At 43.6% G+C, this 21,053-nt stretch overlaps 2 protein-coding genes across 6 annotated transcripts in view; one reads left to right on the forward strand and one right to left on the reverse strand.

Annotated features, from left to right (window-relative positions):
- Positions 1 to 3,300: 3,300 nt before the first annotated feature.
- LOC121538592 lies at positions 3,301 to 15,236 on the forward strand. 4 transcript variants are annotated; one of them, XM_041846735.1, is made up of 7 exons: positions 3,304 to 3,890; positions 4,368 to 4,451; positions 4,980 to 5,077; positions 5,228 to 5,454; positions 8,803 to 8,864; positions 12,436 to 12,561; positions 14,492 to 15,236. In XM_041846735.1, the coding sequence occupies exons 1-7, from the start codon at positions 3,855 to 3,857 to the stop codon at positions 14,675 to 14,677; spliced, it is 819 nt and encodes a 272-aa protein (XP_041702669.1). In that variant the 5' UTR covers positions 3,304 to 3,854; the 3' UTR covers positions 14,678 to 15,236. The 4 variants fall into 4 exon arrangements, with proteins under 4 accessions (XP_041702672.1, XP_041702669.1, XP_041702671.1 ...); XM_041846736.2 differs by having other exon boundaries at positions 3,306 to 3,890; positions 4,368 to 4,427; XM_041846738.2 differs by lacking the exon at positions 12,436 to 12,561 and having other exon boundaries at positions 3,301 to 3,890.
- A 516-nt stretch (positions 15,237 to 15,752) lies between these two features.
- LOC121538591 (prickle-like protein 2) overlaps positions 15,753 to 21,053 on the reverse strand; it is a 110,950-nt gene continuing 105,649 nt past the window's right edge. For both annotated transcript variants that reach the window (XM_045207239.1, XM_045207238.1), the window contains exon 9: positions 15,753 to 18,250. In XM_045207239.1, coding sequence (XP_045063174.1) covers positions 17,232 to 18,250 — 1,019 coding nt within the window. In that variant the 3' untranslated portion in view covers positions 15,753 to 17,231. The remainder of the gene's footprint in view (positions 18,251 to 21,053) is intronic.

A 21,053-nucleotide genomic window follows, 5' to 3' on the forward strand; every position in this document is an offset into this window, starting at 1 on the left:
ACCATCTCTGCAGCACTCCACCAAATCAGGCCTTTATGGTAGAGTGGCCAGACGGAAGCCACTTCTCAGTAAAAGGCACATGACAGCCCGCTTGGAGTTTGCCAAAAGGCACCTAAAGGACTCTCAGACCATGAGAAACAAGATTGTCTGGTCTGATGAAACCAAGATTGAACTGTTTGGCCTGAATGCCAAGCATCGCATCTGGAGGAAACATTTACATTACATTTACATTTTAGTCATTTAGCAGACGCTCTTATCCAGAGCGACTTACAATTAGTGAGTGCATACATTTTTCATACTGGCCCCCCGTGGGAATGGATTAGCAGTTTTTAATATGATATCCGAGTGAGAATGACTAACAAAATCAAGAAACCTGGCACCATCCCTACGGTGAAGCATGGTGGTGGCAGCATCATGCTATGGGGATGTTTTTCAGCAGCAGGGACTGGGAGACTAGTCAGGATCGAGGGAAAGATGAACGGAGCAAAGTACAGAGAGATCCTTGATGAAAACCTGCTCCAGAGTGCTCAGGACCTCAGACTGGGGTGAAGGTTCACCTTCCAACAGGACAACGATCCTAAGCACACAGCCAAGACAATGCAGGAGTAGCTTTGGGACAAGTCTCTGAATGTCCTTGAGTGGCCCAGCCTAAGCCCGGACTTGAATCCGATCTAACATGTCTGGACAGACCTGAAAATAGCTGTGCAGCGACGCTCCCCATCCAACCTGACAGAGCTTGAGAGGATCTGCAGAGAAGAATGGGACAAACTCCCCAAATACAATGTGCCAAGCTTGTAGTGACATACCCAAGAAGACTCGAGGCTGTAATCGCTGCCAAATGTGCTTCAACAAAATACTGAGTAAAGGGTCTGAATACTTATGTAAATGTCATATTTCAGGTTTAATTTTTTTATATAAATTTGCCAAATTTTCTAAAAACCCATTATGGGGTATTGTGTGTAGATTGATGAGGGAACAAACAATTTAATCAATTTTAGAATAAGGCTGCAACGTAACAAAATGTGGAAAAAGTCAAGGGGTCTGAATACTTTCTGAATGCACTGTAAATCATTGCTTTCACCATGTTTGTCCACATGGTGGATGGATAGAGGACTCATCATGGATATAACCCGTTTTAACATGGGACATTGCCATTGAGGGCTTCTACCATTTTTAAAGTAGTAAACTGGGTGGGAATTCCTATGAGAAGAAAATGGACTACTTTAAAATGGAGATAGCCGGTAGAGGTGTCATAATGCCCATAAAACCTAGTGGTCAAACAGGGAAATGGGGATTTTAGAAACACTTAAAATAAGGCCTGTGTTTCGTGTAGGCTTACCCTGGCGTGATTTTTTGATAACCATGTAAATCTCTCTCGGACAAGGTGACTTTTATCAATATATTCGGCTCTATTTACTCTCAGATTCGAAAATGCTAATTAGCATCAAAGTAGACATCAAGCAAAACTACAAATCCCTGCACGCTCCTGCACGTCATCTCCAGTGTTGCCAAATTAGCGACTTTGTCGCTATATTTAGTGAGTATTCAGACCCCTCTAGCGACACATTTTCAAAAAAGCAACTAGCGAAAAATCTAGCGACTTTTTCTGGTGTTACTGGAGACTTTTGGAGACTCTGACGTGAAAGCACGTATCGTTCTTGCTCTTCTCAATGAGCAGCGGGTGCTGCCGTTGGCCCCACCCCCGTCCCAAAGCATTCACAGGGCCCACCCCCGTCCCAAAGCATTCACAGGGCCCACCCCCGTCCCAAAGCATTCACAGGGCCCACCCCCGTCCCAAAGCACTCACAGGCGGCCCAGTCCTCACGCAGCAGTCCCTCCCAGCTGCAGTCAGAGCAGGAGATGTTCACCCCTCCGCGTCCAGACTGCAAATGAATCGCACATGCGAGAAGCCGCCGCTGGCTGATGTAGGGTGTTTTTTACTCACTTTTTGTCTCTCCCACGACGTTATTCCTCTCTCTTACAGCGTCCATCACAATTACATACACATGGACAATTATGCAAAGTAGGTGATGGCGTCATTTAGCGACTTCTAGCAACTTTTAGGACAGCCAATAGCTACTTTCCTTACTGAGGAGTTGGCAACACTGGTCATCTCTAGCTGACACCTTTGCTAACAGGTATTGTGTCAATGTAAAACTTGCACAAGACAGTTCACAGAATTATCCATTTAAATAAATGATGCCAATTTATTCATTACTATATTTAGATAACATTAGATAGTTAATTATTGGGGATTTATTATTCTCCTAAATTGATGGGATGACTAACTTAGAAAGAATGCAGTCTTGACTGGGCTAATGTAGGCTGTGACACCTGGCAAGGCTGTGATTGATGTGAAGAGCTGCTTTAGGGGGTAAAAATAAGATAAGGATTGTGTCTTCAAATGCTAGACTATAATAGTTATTTGTGATCTGTGAGCCTTTGACATAGGAATGATGTCTAAGGGAGCTGGCTCTTCTCACTATGATAGGTTGTTATGATAATCTTGTGCCTGGCTGAAGTGTGTAACAAATGGCGCCGAAGAGATGAGAACAACCCCTGAATCAACGGATTGGCTGAGATAGTTTAAACCACGCTCAAGTCTTTACTCTAATTGGCCAGCAGAGAAGTGGGAAACTTCCTCTGTCAGAGTATTTGGGTATTGTTTCTGGAACAATGTGTTAGTTGTCTGGGGTGTTCTGCGAGACATCTCAGAGAGCCCGTATATACGAAACATCATATTTACCATTGAAGGTTTTTGCATTAATTAAAATAACTAGTATATCTTAGAAGTCGTGTTGACCTCTTTTGTTCCTGATACCAGATTTGAATTGACGCAATTTCTAACATAATCTAGATATTCTTACCTTTGCCTCGATTTGGCAGTCTCCTCTAGATCATCATGGCATTTGTAGTTCTTTATGATAGCCACATTAGCAGCAAATTAGCATTTCACTTTTGGGGTGTAAATAGGCGAATATATTGATAAAAGTCACCTTGTCCTACAGATTTACAAGGTTATCAAAACATCACACCAGGGTAGGCCTAAACCCTTATTTTAAGTGTTTCTAAAATCCCCTAAAATGTATAGTGGAAAAACGATTGGAACCATTTGCCTGTTTGACCGCTAGGTTTAATGGGTATTATCACGCTATAATTGCACAGAACAAAGATTAGTCGTCTATCTATCTCTATGATCCACTCTATCATCAAACAAGTGGTTGAGATGTCAAAATGTTATCTTATCACGCCATCATGTGGCAATAACCGTACAGTGTTTGCTGGAAATGTCGCAGGTTTGACAGGAACGCCAGTCACAACTCCGAGTAACACAATATGGCTGAACAAGCCTTCTTTATCGGCATTCATTTGTTTATTTGTTTTGCAAATTCGTTTTTAAGGAACCCTGGTGATAGGACAGGCTCATTTGCACATAGCTTATGTTGAACGAAGTTTCTGATGAACTCCACCAACGGTTCATCAGGTTATCAGAAATGTACTTCACTATGGAGTTGAGTTTAGTCAGCTAATGTTGAACAGGCAATCGTTTAAAAAGCCTCCGCATTTTTATCCACTCATTTGTGTGCTGTGTTGTATCTTGAAAACGAACCTACACAGCCTTTTTAAAACGCGAAGTTGAATGTCCTCGAGGGACCACTAGACTACACCTTCTCTGCATTGTTCGCATAGAAATCGAAACTAAAATGAAACTGTTTCGAACGATATACTGTGAGGCGACCATTAACCCAATGTCATAGAGCAACACAACAAGACGACACTTCATGATCAGACGTGCGCTGCTGGTGACAACAGTCAAAGAAAACAAATTAAACTGGCTCCTCTGAACAAAGGAAATGGATCCACGGCAGCAGGAGTCTTCGCAGTGCAAGGTAAATAAACCCGCTATTTGTATGTCCTACTGACCTGGGTAATCATTCCAAGCCTACTCTGGTTCGTCTCATTGAAGGAAACATCTGTCAAACTGTCAGTTAGTGTATTTTGTTAACCAAGTGTTTTACACAAGAAGTGAATTGCACCCTAATCCTGTAATTCTGTAATCACTACCCAAAACTCCACTTCCTGATTGTTTCATTGTGAAGGAATTCTTGTCCAGGCAATGCAATGTCATGTTCACAACTGAAACAAACGTGCATTGTTGTTGTGGATCGGCTAAATTATTGTTGCAAGAATATTATGAAAGAATTGTGGTCATTCTAGCACAAATAAACATTGCACATTCTGTTTGTACTAGCAGTCCCATCCCAGAAACAAATGCATGAGTTATACATCTGCTAAAAACGCTAAAATAAAGTCTAAAGTTCAACACCACCTCAAATGATTCATATTAGTCTACTTTCACTTTCAAGAGCTCCACCATGCCACACAGAGAACGCAGTGAAGAGTTACGTGACAAGAAGCCCAGTGAGGTACCTATCAAACATGACATTGAGGTATCAGTTATGTCATACATAAACCAATCAAATTCAATCAATTTAACTGTAGTTATGTTCGAGTGATTGTGTGTAACGCCAGCCTTAGCATGGTCCCAGACAGGCCCAGATCTGTATGTGCTTTAGCCAACTCTTCTATCATATAATTTGTAAGTCCCTCTGGATAAGAGCGTCTGCTAAATGACGTAAATGTAATATTCATTATATTGCATTTACTGCATACAGATCCGGCAAAAAGGCTAGAGCGAGTGAGCTCACTGTGAAAATAATTTCTCGAACAGTAGCCGGCCGCGACCGGGAGACCCATGGGGCTGCGCACAATTGGCCCAGCGTCGTCCAGGGTAGGGGAGGGAATGGCCGGCAGGGATGTAGCTCAGTTGGTAGAGCATGGGTTCGATTCCCACGGGGGGCCAGTATGAAAAAATAAAATAATGTATGCACTCACTAACTGTAAGTCGCTCTGGATAAGAGCGTCTGCTAAATGACCTAAAATGTAAATGTAATTAGCTTACTCTGTGACATTTTCAGGAGGAGAAACAAACTTTCAGAAGAATGAGAAGTCCGCCTAGACCCAGAATAACTGGTTCATTTAGGCAGAGATTTGGAGGAAGATTCTACAGACCACGGTAAGACTTGAGGGCATTTCAGAGCAACCTGATGTAGCCTAGGGTTTGCTCTTGATAATTTCAACATTTCCATATCTTCACCCACTTTCGTCCTATTCAGATTAGGTCGGAGAAATAGTTTTTTTCCCTACTGTTTTCCTTACTGTACAGATTCATAAGGGACGATCATTCATTCCGGAAGCCCCGCTTCAGTTTTGGGTTCCAGAGGTACCACCCTTTCACCCCTCGCCCACGGTTCAACTGGAGAGACCAGTCCGGCCCACCGGGGCCCCCAGGCCCACCACAAGGCCCCCCGGGCCCTAACAACCAGTACAACAAACAGAGGAACATGGACAGGAGCTCCACCACCAGGGCTTCTACTCCTAAAGAACACACCAGTAGGTTGATACTCATGTAGCGGTTTAGGGGGGTTTGGACCAAATTACTCAGTGGTTACAGGGTAAGAGCTCTACCATCTGTGCCATGATCCAGATCTCTTGGCAGTTTATAGTACAGGCAAAAAATACTTATACCTATATCACTTTCCTCTTGTGAACACTAGAGAGCAGTATGAGCAACCAGTGGCCATGTCAACTCTGAATAATATTGCATTCTGACATATAGGCAACATTTGGAACATGTTTTGCTCATCAGCATTCCTGGTGGTTGATAGTCACCAAGCAACAACCTGATAATGTTACATAATGCTGGCTGCACACAGCATTGGTAGATAGATATTCATTAACCTTATAGGTGCTGTCTTTGCGTTTTGAATCAGTGGATAACTAATTGGTCTCTAGACTCTACCCACACACTCACACATACAACACTGACACTCCAACACACACACACACACACACACACATGCAAATTGACGACGCACACACTCACACAACGACACACTTTCACACTCTTTCACACTTCACATGCTGCCGCTACACTGTTTTATCTATTCTGATTGCCTAGTCACTTTTACCCCTACCTACATGTACAGTGGGGAAAAAAAGTATTTAGTCAGCCACCAATTGTGCAAGTTCTCCCACTTAAAAAGATGAGAGAGGCCTGTAATTTTCATCATAGGTACACGTCAACTATGACAGACAAAATGAGAAAAAAAAATCCAGAAAATCACATTGTAGGATTTTTAATGAATTTATTTGCAAATTATGGTGGAAAATAAGTATTTGGTCAATAACAAAAGTTTCTCAATACTTTGTTATATACCCTTTGTTGGCAATGACACAGGTCAAACGTTTTCTGTAAGTCTTCACAAGGTTTTCACACACTGTTGCTTGTATTTTGGCCCATTCCTCCATGCAGATCTCCTCTAGAGCAGTGATGTTTTGGGGCTGTCGCTGGGCAACACAGACTTTCAACTCCCTCCAAAGATTTTCTATGGGGTTGAGATCTGGAGACTGGCTAGGCCACTCCAGGACCTTGAAATGCTTCTTACGAAGCCACTCCTTCGTTGCCCGGGCGGTGTGTTTGGGATCATTGTCATGCTGAAAGACCCAGCTACGTTTCATCTTCAATGCCCTTGCTGATGGAAGGAGGTTTTCACTCAAAATCTCACGATACATGGCCCCATTCATTCTTTCCTTTACACGGATCAGTCGTCCTGGTCCCTTTGCAGAAAAACAGCCCCAAAGCATGATGTTTCCACCCCCATGCTTCACAGTAGGTATGGTGTTCTTTGGATGATCCATTTGATGATGAATTTTGCTAGAGTGCATTTGGATGATCCAGAAGAGGATTGGGAGAATGTCATATGGTCAGATGAAACCAAAATATAACTTTTTGGTAAAAACTCAACTCGTCGTGTTTGGAGGACAAAGAAAGCTGAGTTGCATCCAAAGAACACCATACCTACTGTGAAGCATGGGGGTGGAAACATCATGCTTTGGGGCTGTTTTTCTGCAAAGGGACCAGGACGACTGATCCGTGTAAAGGAAAGAATGAGTGGGGCCATGTATTGTGAGATTTTGAGTGAAAACCTCCTTCCATCAGCAAGGGCATTGAAGATGAAACGTGACTGGGTCTTTCAGCATGACAATGATCCCAAACACACCGCCCGGGCAATGAAGGAGTGGCTTCGTAAGAAGCATTTCAAGGTCCTGGAGTGGCCTAGCCAGTCTCCAGATCTCAACCCCATAGAAAATCTTTGGAGGGAGTTGAAAGTCCGTGTTGCCCAGCGACAGCCCCAAAACATCACTGCTCTAGAGGAGATCTGCATGGAGGAATGGGCCAAAATACCAGCAACAGTGTGTGAAAACCTTGTGAAGACTTACAGAAAACGTTTGACCTGTGTCATTGCCAACAAAGGGTATATAACAAAGTATTGAGAAACGTTTGTTATTGACCAAATACTTATTTTCCACCATAATTTGCAAATAAATTCATAAAAATTCCTACAATGTGATTTTCTGGAAAAAATTTCTCATTTTGTCTGTCATAGTTGACGTGTACCTATGATGAAAATTACAGGCCTCTCTCATCTTTTTAAGTGGGAGAACTTGCACAATTGGTGGCTGACTAAATACTTTTTTCCCCCACTGTACATACTGTATTACCTGAATTACCTCAACTACCTCGGAACCCTTGCACATTTACTCGGTACTGGTACTCCGTGTAAATAGCCTCGCTATTGTTATTTTATTGTGTTACTGTTTAGTAAAAAAAAATGTGTGCAAATATTTTTGTTACTTTTTAACTCTGCGTTGTTTGTGAATAGGCTCGTACTGTAAGTAAGCATTTCACAGTAAAGTCTACACCTGTTGTATTCGGAGCATGTGACCAATAACATTTTATTTCGTCACTATTAACCATTGGTATTTAGCTACTGTATATTCCTACATGTTTCTGATCATCAAATTTCTCCTCATCACGTTATTATTAGTATCACGAAGAGTTTTGTAAGACCACAGTCGATGTGCTTGCAAGTCATCAATTAGCTCTTATGGTTTAGCCCCATTCTCTATCATGTTTGAAAGTGTTTTCTTGAATAACTTTGCATTGCCTGAAGAAGACCCATGTCAAGTTACCTTCAATAGAAACCATACATGTCATCTTTAATCTCTTTGGTGTTGATTGTATGATCTGTATTGCTATTCTCAACCACAGTGGTGTTTTTTTCTCCTATTTTAGTCAGCTGCTAAGTCTCTGCGCAGACTGCAGTACTGTGGAAGTGTGTGAGGAACAGGTTGCTCTCTGTGCCTGAGAGATGTGCTATTATGGTGACTCATCGCTATAGTGTGTGTTAGAGAAAATGAGAGAGAGAAAGCAAAAGAAAATGAGGAGAAGGAGGGAGTGAGGTGCCGGGCAGACAGCCAGCTGTTTATAATGAGCCATAACAAAGCTATCGCCTCACATAGGCACACTGCAGTCAAACGTTGCTAGGCAGATTTCTCAAATCACACCCAATGGATTGTGCTTAAAGAAACATTCATTTTAGCCCCTGTGCGCTGACCGCAGAGAGATGGAGATGGGGAAGCTTAGTCCTGAATTATACCTGCAGCTAGAGACACCAATGGGATAATAGTTGAGGAGGACACTGGGTAGATTGAGTCCCAGTGTCAATCAGAGATATTAGAGTTAATTTAGAGATACCACCTGTGCCAACCAAAGATATTAGAGTTCATCACAGATGTCAGCTGCTGTAGTTTAGCTCTAACTTGTCCCCCATCTGTTCCCGAGCTGGTGTTGTGTTGAATTGTGTGAAGACGTGGTTTGTCTGTGTGATGTTGCAGGTGCTCTCAGGTCTTCTGCAGGCTCCAGCAGAGCGAAGGAGAAGCAGCCTGTGTCGTTCACAGTAAGTCCACATTCCACCACTCCTCTCTGCCTCTTCTGGGATGGGGGGAGTCTGCGCTGTACACAGTAGGGCACACATACTGTATCCCCTGTCATACTCCCATAGTGTATGGTGTTGGCTGCAAATCCTGTAATCATTCCCTTTATCTTCCAAAGAGTACAACATGCAGGCCTCTTTCATCATAAAAAAACTTTTAGCCAGTATTGTAGCTTCACACAAATGATCTCTCCCTGCTTGACTGCTGCTGCAATTTCTCAGAAGTGAGATGCACCACACAGGGAGGTACGAGTTGCAACAAACTTTCTCATATTGAATATGAGCCTGAGTGCATCTCTTTTCCAATGATGTTCGCAATCAAAAATATTTAGTACACACCAGTAGCGGTCAGTGCCATTTCAGATGAGGGAGGACGATTTATTTTTCATGAGCATGACCTTATTTCTATTACAGCATATTGGATGACTGTCGTTCATATTCCATTCACCCAGTTAAATGTAACAGCGATAGGTTTAGGCTACTACATGATACTCAAATGTTCCCTATACTTGCTACAACCTAGCCTATGAATGAAAGTTTACAACGTAGGTGCACACAGGTCAAGAGAGAAATTTGATGTGACAGATAGTGACACATAGACAGACAGTGACATTCAATACCACCTTGCACACACATGCCTGCATCTAGCTGATATTTGGTGTAATCATTAGTCCAACAGTTGCAAACTAGAGCTTTTATTGGACAAATTCAGGTATGTGTATACCCGTTTTGTTCCGTTTGCTTCTGTTTAAGAAACGTTTTCCAACAGAATCGGCTGAATGAATACACCCCTGATCACACAGTTCACAGTTTCATAGCAGCCACGTTGTATTCTTTCTCGCATCTACGTTATGCGGTCTCCTCCTTTCACCTCTTCCCTTCGCTTGTGGACTTCAATGCACAACACATCAGCTGTATGTGACCAGGCAAAAAAAACGTTTGAAGCCAAACCGCTACACACAGCCTACATCGTTGTCACCATATTACCATATACAGTGGGGAGAACAAGTATTTGATACACTGCCGACTTTGCAGGTTTTCCTACTTACAAAGCATGTAGAGGTCTGTAATTTTTATCATAGGTACACTTCAACTGTGAGAGACGGAATCTAAAACAAAAATCCTGAAAATCACATTGAATGATTTTTAAGTAATTCATTTGCATTTTATTGCATGACATAAGTATTTGATCACCTACCAACCAGTAAGAATTCCGTCTCTCACAGACCTGTTAGTTTTTCTTTAAGAAGCCCTCCTGTTCTCCACTCATGACCTGTATTGACTGCACCTGTTTGAACTCGTTACCTGTATAAAAGACACCTGTCCACACACTCAATCAAACAGACTCCAACCTCTCCACAATGGCCAAGACCAGAGAGCTGTGTAAGGACATCAGGGATAAAATTGTAGACCTGCACAAGGCTGGGATGGGCTACAGGACAATAGGCAAGCAGCTTGGTGAGAAGGCAACAACTGTTGGCGCAATTATTAGAAAATGGAAGAAGTTCAAGATGACGGTCAATCACCCTCGGTCTGGGTCTCCATGCAAGATCTCACCTCGTGGGGCATCAATGATCATGAGGAAGGTGAGGGATCAGCCCAGAACTACACGGCAGGACCTGGTCAATGACCTGAAGAGAGCTGGGACCACAGTCTCAAAGAAAACCATTAGTAACACACTACGCCGTCATGGATTAAAATCCTGCAGCGCACGCAAGGTCCAACTGCTCAAGCCAGCGCATGTCCAGGCCCGTCTGAAGTTTGCCAATGACCATCTGGATGATCCAGAGGAGGAATGAGAGAAGGTCATGTGGTCTGATGAGACAAAAATATAGCTTTTTGGTCTAAACTCCACTCGCCGTGTTTGAAGAAGAAGGATGAGTACAACCCCAAGAACACCATCCCAACCGTGAAGCATGGAGGTGGAAACATCATTCTTTGGGGATGCTTTTCTGCAAAGGGGACAGGACGACTGCATCGTATTGAGGGGAGGATGGATGGGGCCATGTATCGTGAGATCTTGGCCAACAACCTCCTTCCCTCAGTAAGAGCATTGAAGATGGGTCGTGGCTGGGTCTTCCAGCATGACAACGACCCGAAACACACAGCCAGGGCAACTAAGGAGTGGCTCCGTAAGAAGCATCTCAAGGTCCTGGAGTGGCCTAGCCAGTCTCCAGACCTGAACCCAATAGAAAATCTTTGGAGGGAGCTGAAAGTCCGTATTGCCCAGCGACAGCCCCGAAACCTGAAGGATCTGGAGAAGGTCTGTATGGAGGAGTGGGCCAAAATCCCTGCTGCAGTGTGTGCAAACCTGGTCAAGACCTACAGGAAACATATGATCTCTGAAATTGTAAACAAAGGTTTCTGTACCAAATATTAAGTTCTGCTTTTCTGATGTATCAAATACTTATGTCATGCAATAAAATGCAAATTAATTACTTAAAAATCATACAATGTGATTTTTCTGGTACTAGAAAAAAAAGGCTTTCAGTACTAGATTAATTCTCTGATCCTTTGATTGGGTGGACAACATGTCAGTCCCCTGTAGCTCAGTTGGTAGAGCATGGCGCTTGCAACGCCAGGGTTGTGGGTTCGTTTTCCACGGGGGGCCAGTATGAAAAAATGTATGCACTCACTAACTGTAAGTCGCTCTGGATAAGAGCGTCTGCTAAATGACTAAAATGTAAATGCTGCAAGAGCTCTGATAGGTTGGAGGACGTCCTCCGGAAGTTGTCATAATTACTGTGTAAGTCTATGGAAGGGGGTGAGAACCATGAGCATCCTAGGTTTTGTATTGAAGTCAATGTACTCAGAGGAGGAGGAAAGCTAGCTGTCATCCGGCTACACCATGGTGCTACCCTACAGAGTGCTGTTGAGGCTACTGTAGACCTTATTTGCAATATAGTGTGTTTCAATGAATTATTTGGTGACATGGTTATATTTAGAATAGTTTTATCTAAAATGATAACTTTTTAAATTTTTAAAATTTTTAATTTTGATGAAATTCGCTGAGGATGATGGTCCTCCCCTTCCTCCTCTGAGGAGCCTCCACTGGTACACACACACACACACACACACACCGTTTTTCACAGTCCTTCAAATCACATAGAAAAAGACCCCTCAAACATTTGATTAATCTTGGCTAGACTGCTCGGGAAAATTATTAACGTGTGTGTGTGTCCTCCATGCCTCTGGGTGTGATAGGAATTGGAAGGACAGGGAGAGCACAGATGCAGCATAAAGAATGAAAAAGTTGGAATAATTGGGTGGAGTACAAGGTTGTGGAGCACAAGGTTGTTGTCTTCTTCAGTTTAAACATGCTGATTATTCAAATAGTCTGGCTGCCTGCTAATCTTGATGTTAGAGAGGGAGAGAGAGATGCACTTTTAAGGAACTCAACAGCAGTCAGATGGGCTCTGAAAGGCAAACACAGGCAGACAAGCCAAGTGCTGTCAGAGTACTGACTGTGTGTTAACGTCTTAAGGAATACTTAAAACTGTGCTTATAACGGTCTCTCACCCCTGTGTTTCGGTAGGTGGCTCAAGAGAAGGAGAGATCCCACAGCAGAGAAAGAGAGAGGGATAGAGAGCTCCCCTCCACCATAAGCAGAGCCACAGCACGAAACAGAGCCATCCAACAGAAGAGGAGAGAAATAGAGCAGGTATAGTACCGTTCATATTACAGTGAAACAGATAGAGAAAGAGGGGATGTACAGCATTGCCAACAGCAGGAGAGGAGAGAGGAAAAGGATTTACAGCAGGGTAAACACCAAAAAACAGAGCGAGAGAGAGATTGAGAGGGTTAGAGAGGTAACATAGAGGAGAGAGAGATAAGAGGAGGTAGGATTATGAGAGGGTGAGATGAGGAGGGAGAGAAAGAGAGAGGGGGTTGTGGAGAGGAAAGGGAGATTTGATTACTGCGGTGCCAAAACTAATTGAGAAATGGCCAGCTGAAGCCGCCTCCAATTTATCATTTTTTCTTCCTTTTAGCAGCTGAATCAGTTGAATAGATGATCAGTCATGATCAGAGCCAATACATGGTGATGTTGTACATCCCTGAGTTGTTTACCTCCAATCACTTTTAAGCGCTTATCAGAGTCCAAAATGTGTACGCATACGCACCGCAGTGTTCTAGAATATTGGACCGTTGGCTTTCATACTTTTTGAATTCTCTGCGCAGCTCAAGCAATTTCTCCAACTGTCGACTCATTGAAATTATTAGAGGACGCGTACACGGAGCCACGTTGGATGGGAATTGTGAGGAGGTGCGCGTTCGGGTGGTGCTCTCATGGCAGCTATGTCACAATGGGACCCCGGACGAACGCGTCTCTGCGTCTATGGTCTCTGAATTACGCTTAAGATGGAGCTCCTGTTATTGTCAGGTTGTTTGTCCCAGGTTTTTTCATCATAAATCAGTCATCACATGGGCATAGTGCGGTTGTCTCTCAATAGGTTTTAAACATGTGCTTTAACGGATATGTCACAGTTAATGTGACAGAATATCACATGAAGCGTTGTCAGTGGGAGGTGTGTGTATTGGGTGTTGTCTCTCCATCCACTCGACTGACGAGAAGTTCTCTCTCGCTCTTCACATCTCCATGGTAACTGGAGAAGGTAGGCTCTGTGAGAGAGCAGTCTGGCAACAGGTAGCTGATACACTCGTCCTCCAAAGACACGCACACAATAAATACAGCAATGTTGTTGTGGGGGATTAAGTGCTTTGCTAAAGAGCAGAATGACCGATTTTTCCACTTGTCGGTTCAAGGATTCGAACTAGCAACCTTTCAGTTACTGGCCCAATGCTCTAACCACTAGGCTGCGCATACATGCACGTACCCACCTACCCTAATTGTAACCCTAACCTTAAAATAGCCTTTTTCATCATGGGGATGTGGGAAATGTCCCCACGAGGGGGAATTTTGGGGATTTTAGGTCCTCACAAGGATTGAAGAACCAACCAACACACACTCCTTTGCATGGTGTGAACAGCTGTCTGTGTGTGTGTGCTGCTGCCTTGGACTGCTAATCCACTCAGTGGTAATGGCATACACATCACAAGACCTCTCGCCCCAAGTATCTCTCCCAGAGTTCACTCTCCCTCTTTCACCCTCTCTTCACGTCCGCTCGCTCCATCCTCTATCTCTCGTGATTCTCCTCTCTCTTCACCCCCCCCTCTCTCTTTCTCCCTCACTCCTATTTCCCCCTCTCCAATCTCTTGTTTGCCTGCTCCTCTCCTGTGTCTGAATCTCAGCAGCATTCTTCTGGTAATACTGTGAGCTGAGTTTCTTTAGACCATCTGTGGTAAACTCCTCACTGGAACAGGAGCCATAATACAAAACAAGCTCTCACGTGCCATGAAAATATGTTTATGTGTGTGCCTGTAAGTGTGTGTGTGTGTGTGTGTGTGTGTGTCATGCTGGTGTACAGTTAGAACTGTGCCACCATTTGGTTAGGTTTAGAAGATACGGTTTAGATTAGAAGATGATGTGGTTTAGAAGATGGATTTAGTGTATAGATACAGTATGTGTTTTAGGACCGTGATGCACAGTTAAATGTGGTGGTGAAAATGCTGACTGTCTGTTTGTTATGCAGGTGTACCGTCAGGACTGTGACACGTTTGGCCTGGTGGTGAAGATGCTGATAGCCAAGGACCCGTCTCTGGAGCGGCCCATCCAGCCGTCTCTAAAGGAGAACCTCGGTGAGATCGGCCTGCGCTGTGTAGAGGCCATGCAACAGTTCATAGAGGAGTATGACTCCAGGGAACCATCACCACAGTGACACACACACACACACAGCCCTTTGTCTTAACCTGTGTAAGTGGTGTGCTTGTATACCAAAACACACACAGTCATATCTCACAAAGCTCAGAAATGTAACTCAATATTGTATATATGCTGATTTGGATATGTGACATTGCCAATGTTGAATAGCACTAGTCTATGTCATGACTCATGAGCTGGCCTGTCCTAGTGTCCTTGGTCAGTCAGGCCAAAGTCACTCCTGGTGCTCAGCCTTCTGGAAGCTCTGTCTTGGCCTGTGATCGTGATTGCTACTGAAACTTTCAATATTGCTCTTGACAGTGTAATGGAAGATATAGGTATTGCACTTGTGCTTCCTACTGAAGTACAGTTAATGAATTCTAAGCCCTGTGACATATTGAAATGTTGTCTTTTTATAGAAGTCCAAAGAAAATACAATTTATGACATGATTATTGTACATAAATTAGCTATACTGTGTTGATATACAAAGATGATTACTTCTAATACAGTGGAAGAATCTATTTACACAAAACCTTTGGATGTTCTCAGTGCAATAAAATAAATCTTTTAAAAATGAGATAGGTCTTTCTGTGTTTGATTCAGTGTTGTAATGTAAAGTGCTACTCCCTAGACCCCCTGATCTGCAAATCACCCTGTTCTACAAATCACCCTGATCTGTAAATTCTCTGTACCTCAGTTGGTAAAGCATGGCGCTTGCAATGCCAGGATACTGTGTTCGATTCCCGGGACCACCCGTACGTAAAATGTATGCATGCATGAATTTAAGTTGCTAAATGGCATACAATTATATCTACAGTATTAAATCAACTTGATCTACAAATCTTCCCATTACTACCCAATAAAGATGGGCAGGATGTGCAGCAGTCTGCTCAGGCCCATCGCATTTAACATGTAGATGGATTTATTATCACTAAGCAGCCAGCCAGTTAGGCAGTCTAAGCAGTAGACTGGTAATGAACAGATGGTATTTCCACACCAGAGTTTGGAGCGGTGTCCTGAGGAACAGGGACTGTCAGTCAACCAAAACAACATGGGATTCCAGCTAGAACCAACCACAGAAATATGGAACAAGCAGCTTTACAGCATTTATATACACTTATAAACGTTTATAATGGCCTATTAAACATGGTTATTATTATAGTGTCACCAAAATGTCCACTGTTCATTAAAATCCACTTTAATTCCAATATGACACAACATCAACAAATAAACATGCAAGCCTTTTCTATCTCTACATCATGTTATACAAATAATGGTTCTGTAGTTACAAAATATATATAAATATTTAGGACCATTATGTACAGTACATTTACATTACTACATCCATAACTTAAATAACATTTATTTTACTGTTATATACATTTAACAGGTATTACTATTGTTATATATTTTTTTATCTAGTAGTAATATTATAATGTTGAAAAACAAAGCATGTTGCGGGAGAAAACGGGACCATACGGAACGTTACTGTGCCTGAATGGCCAAGGAGCATAGTCCAGAGCTGTCCTTGGTAAGCGTGGAGAGCAGGGCAGGGTAGTAGGCTATGCAGAGCACACAGAACAGGGTTAGGTTCAACAGGCTATTTATACAGGGTGATAACACGATATGCTAGCCAACTGCACTGTAGATCCAGCTGCTCTTGCTTTCCAGCTGTGGTAAACGACAACACTGTATGGAATCTATCTAGCACACATCGTCCACAATCACACTTCCAAGGCTGTGGTGTGTGCCAGGCAGTTTTTGGTTCTCCTTAGTAAGTTATGGACTGATTTAAGTCATTGGTTGGTCAACGCTATGAGAAGGTCCACTCAGGTGGTTTTCCAAGGTCCAGTAGGTACATAAAATATGTGAGCACTTCAGCCATTAGTGCTCTTGGAGTTGTGTACCAATACTTATTTGAAACTGAGTCATTTGGGAGCATTCATTAAACTTTACAGACATGGTGAATTTATCCCTTGTCTGTTTCAAGACAGAAAAACAATGCTAAATAGTTGCTCAACTCCAGCATGAATTGCAACTATTTGCTGTATTATGTTATGTCTTGTTGACATACTGAACATTATGCATGCATAAATCGAATTTCTATTAATTTTTAAACTGGTTTGAAATAACAGCTGGTAAATTTACTACAGCAGTAAAATGTTATGAAAAAGTCCCATATTTCTGTTATGTATCTATGGAAGGCTCACACACACACACACAGTTAATCTATCAAATGCCGTAACCTTTCTTGGGCTATATAATAAATGGTTAAAAATACAAATGTGATGTTTTTGCCAGTCGTTAGTCACCTGACTCCAGTCATTGTAAACATTGCAGTTGTTTAAGAAGCCAGTCCATTGCAGGCTTCCTGTTCTGATTAGCTCATACGCATAGAGCTAGTTGTGTAACACACACATCAAATATATATAGGCCTCTCTTTGATACACACACGATCACTCTTTCATATACTCTCTCTCCCCCTCCCACTCCCTCTCCTTCCTTTCTTTCTCGCTTTATTTTTCTCTGTCTCCCTCCCACTCCCTCTCTCTCTCTCCATCCCTAACTCTCTCTATGAGATGATGCAGTTCTTGCTCTTCCTCCTCTGGCGCATGTGGAGCTGTCCGTGCAGCTGCCCTTGGTTTCCTCCATGTAGGGGTCCATGTAGGGGTCCATGTAGGGGTCCATGTATGGGTCCATGGTGGCCCCCCATTCCTCCCATCCCTGTAGGGCTGTATCTGTGGCGCAGCTCCTCATTGTGGAGGTAGCGTAACTGGACAGGTCTGGGGATGGGCTCACCCAGGAAGTACCCCTCGTCTTCTTCAGACTCAGAGGACGAGGAGCAGCTGGAGCACCAGGGGTCTGCCCCCTCTCCACCCAAGTGTGGTCCCCCAAGGCCCAGCGGCTGCATCCCCCCACCCCCCGCTGCATTGTGCAGGGTAAGGTCTGAGGTGGTGCGGGGGCAGGGTCGGTAAGGCTGCTGTCTGTACCCGCCTATGCCCTCCACCCCAAACAGGTCCCGGGCGGTGCGGCCGGCGGGGAAACGGTCGTAGTCCTCCTGAACGCGACGGTGCGGGGGTTCCATCATATGACTTGCCCGGTCGGCCGCCAGGTGGAGGGCATTGTCAGAGCGTGAGCGTCGAGAGTGCCGGTGGTGGCGACCGCTGCTGCGGTGGTTTCCGTTTCCATCATTACCATTGCCACGGTGTTTGCGTCGCCGTGGTTGTGTTGGTTGTTGTTGCTGTATGGGCTCTGGCCCATTCGGCCGACGACGAGGGATCCTCTCACTCATTGGGGTCATGCGGAGGTTACCACTACTCCCCATCAGGCCCACACAACCTTTACCCTGAAAGGCCAGGGGCTGGGGGGCATTCCAGTACCCCAGGGGGTACCCCACTTGCACAGGCGTATTCAGGTTCCCGTAGGGCCGAGAGGAGGTCAGGGACTCAGAGCTGCGGAACTGGACAGAGGAACCCAGTGTGCCCATGTTGCTCTTCTCAGACACATTCATCCCAGAGTCCTTACTAAGGTCTGGCATGGAGAATCGGGAAAGGTGCTCTTGACGCTTACTTACCCCATCCAGTGAGTTACCTGGGAAAGATACACACACAGGTTATTTATGTATATTGAAACTGAAGGTATTAATAAATAATCAATCATGATCCCTATTATCATATTACATCTTGACATGGAAATCTTAGAAATTGGTAACCGGACAAGAGGCGCTCTTTGAAATGGGGGTGGATACAAGCCAATAGAGTAGCCTATGCACTGCAGGTAGGCCTATGAGAATAATGCCAAAGCCTCACAAGTAGACTATTTAGAAACATTTTATCAATAGGCAACTTGGCTAATGCTTGGAAATACAAATACATTTAGCAGACGCTCTTATCCAGAGCAACTTACAGGAGCATTAAGGTCTAAGTGCCTTGCTCAAGGGCACATCGATAGATTTTTCACCTAGTCATCTCGGGAATTCAAACCAGCGACCTTTTGGTTATTGGCCCAACGCTCTTAAACGCTAAGCTACCTGCCACCCTAGGCCAGGATAAGAAAGACAACAGACGCATTGCTGTTGAACCAGCTTTCGATGTAGTAGGGTAAGGGTGGCCTATAAGCCTGCGGTTCCCAAACTAGGGGTCGCCAGATATGAAAATGGAGTCGTGGGAGAATTTGCAAAATCCTGGTTATACATATACAGTACATATACAGTATTAGTCAGTAGTTTGGACACACCTACTCATTCAAGGGTTTTTCTTAATTTTTTTTACTTTTTTCTACATTGTAGAATAATAGTGAAGAAATGAAAACTATGAAATAACACATATGGAATCATATAGTAACCAAAAAAGTGTTAAACAAATCAAAATATATTTTATATTTGAGATTCTTCAAAGTAGCCACCCTTTGCCTTGATGACAGCTTTGCACACTCTTGGCATTCTCTCAACCAGCTTCATGAGGTCGTCACCTGGAATGCATTTCAATTAACAGGTGTGCCTTGTTAAAAGTTAATTTGTGGAATTTCTTTCCTTCTTAATGCGTTTGAGCCAATCAGTTGTGTTGTGACAAGGTATACAGAAGACAGAATGGCCACCGGAGTGGATGGCTGCCGTTTTACGGGCTCCTAGCAAATTGCTATTTTGTTCATTTTTTCGCATTGTTTGTAACTTATTTTTTAACCTTTTTCTTACATAATGTTGCTGCTACCGTCTCTTATGACCAAAAAGAGCTTCTGGACATCAGAACAGCGATTACTCACCTCGAACTGGATGAAGATTTTTTATTTAACGAGTCCGACGCGAAGGATATAATGCTTTCTCGAGACCAGGCCCAAATCCTGGTCATTTTCGTGAAGAAAAGACAGAGAAAAAGGGGGCGGAAGTCGGGCTGCCTTCTGAGAATTGGTAGGCGAGTGAGCAAACCTCCACTACCATCCGTTCTATTGGCCAATGTGCAATCATTGGAAAATAAAATGGATGATCTATGATTAAGACTATCCTACCAACGGGACATTAAAAACTGTAATATATTATGTTTCACCGAGTCGTGGCTGAACGACGACATAGATAATATAGAGATGGCTGGGTTTTCAGTGCATCGGCAGGACAGAGAAGCTACGTCTGGTAAGATGAAGGGCGGGGGTCTGTGTCTATATGTCAATAACAGCTGGTGCGCGATGTCTAATATTAAAAGAGTCTCGAGGTAGTGCTCGCCTGAGCTAGAGTTCCTCATAATTTGCTGTAGACAACACTATCTACCAAGGGAGTTCTCATCTACAGTGGGGGGAAAAAAGTATTTAGTCAGCCACCAATTGTGCAAGTTCTCCCACTTAAAAAGATGAGAGAGGCCTGTAATTTTCATCATATGTACACGTCAACCATGACAGACAAAATGAGAAAAAAAATCCAGAAAATCACATTGTAGGATTTTTAATGAATTTATTTGCAAATTATGGTTGAAAATAAGTATTTGGTCAATAACAAAAGTTTCTCAATACTTTGTTATACACCCTTTGTTGGCAATGACACAGGTCAAACGTTTTCTGTAAGTCTTCACAAGGTTTTCACACACTGTTGCTGGTATTTTGGCCCATTCCTCCATGCAGATCTCCTCTAGAGCAGTGATGTTTTGGGGCTGTCGCTGGGCAACACGGACTTTCAACTCCCTCCAAAGATTTTCTATGGGGTTGAGATCTGGAGACTGGCTAGGCCACTCCAGGACCTTGAAATGCTTCTTACGAAGCCACTCCTTCGTTGCCCGGGCGGTGTGTTTGGGATCATTGTCATGCTGAAAGACCCAGCCACGTTTCATCTTCAATGCCCTTGCTGATGTAAGGAGGTTTTCACTCAAAATCTCACGATACATGGCCCCATTCATTCTTTCCTTTACACGGATCAGTCGTCCTGGTCCCTTTGCAGAAAAACAGCCCCAAAGCATGATGTTTCCACCCCCATGCTTCACAGTAGGTATGGTGTTCTTTGGATGCAACTCAGCATTCTTTGTCCTCCAAACACGACGAGTTGAGTTTTTACCAAAAAGTTATATTTTGGTTTCATCTGACCATATTACATTCTCCCAATCCTCTTCTGGGCCTGGACATGTACTGGCTTAAGCAGGGGGACACGTCTGGCACTGCAGGATTTGCGTCCCTGGTGGCGTAGTGTGTTACTGATGGTAGGCTTTGTTACTTTGGTCCTAGCTCTCTGCAGGTCATTCACTAGGTCCCCCCGTGTGGTTCTGGGATTTTTGCTCACCGTTCTTGTGATCATTTTGACCCCACAGGGTGAGATCTTGTGTGGAGCCCCAGATCGAGGGAGATTATCAGTGGTCTTGTATGTCTTCCATTTCCTAATAATTGCTCCCACAGTTGATTTCTTCAAACCAAGCTGCTT

Source organism: Coregonus clupeaformis, chromosome 24, assembly GCF_020615455.1.
Source record: "Coregonus clupeaformis isolate EN_2021a chromosome 24, ASM2061545v1, whole genome shotgun sequence".
Taxonomy (NCBI): Eukaryota; Metazoa; Chordata; class Actinopteri; order Salmoniformes; family Salmonidae; genus Coregonus; species Coregonus clupeaformis.

Bases quoted from the DNA above. Each gene is read 5' to 3' on its own strand.
- LOC121538592 (XM_041846735.1), top strand. From the start codon at position 3,855: ATGGATCCACGGCAGCAGGAGTCTTCGCAGTGCAAG. The intron at 4,452-4,979 runs GTATCAGTTATG...TGACATTTTCAG, and splicing joins CTATCAAACATGACATTGAG to GAGGAGAAACAAACTTTCAG. The intron at 8,865-12,435 runs GTAAGTCCACAT...GTGTTTCGGTAG, and splicing joins AGCAGCCTGTGTCGTTCACA to GTGGCTCAAGAGAAGGAGAG.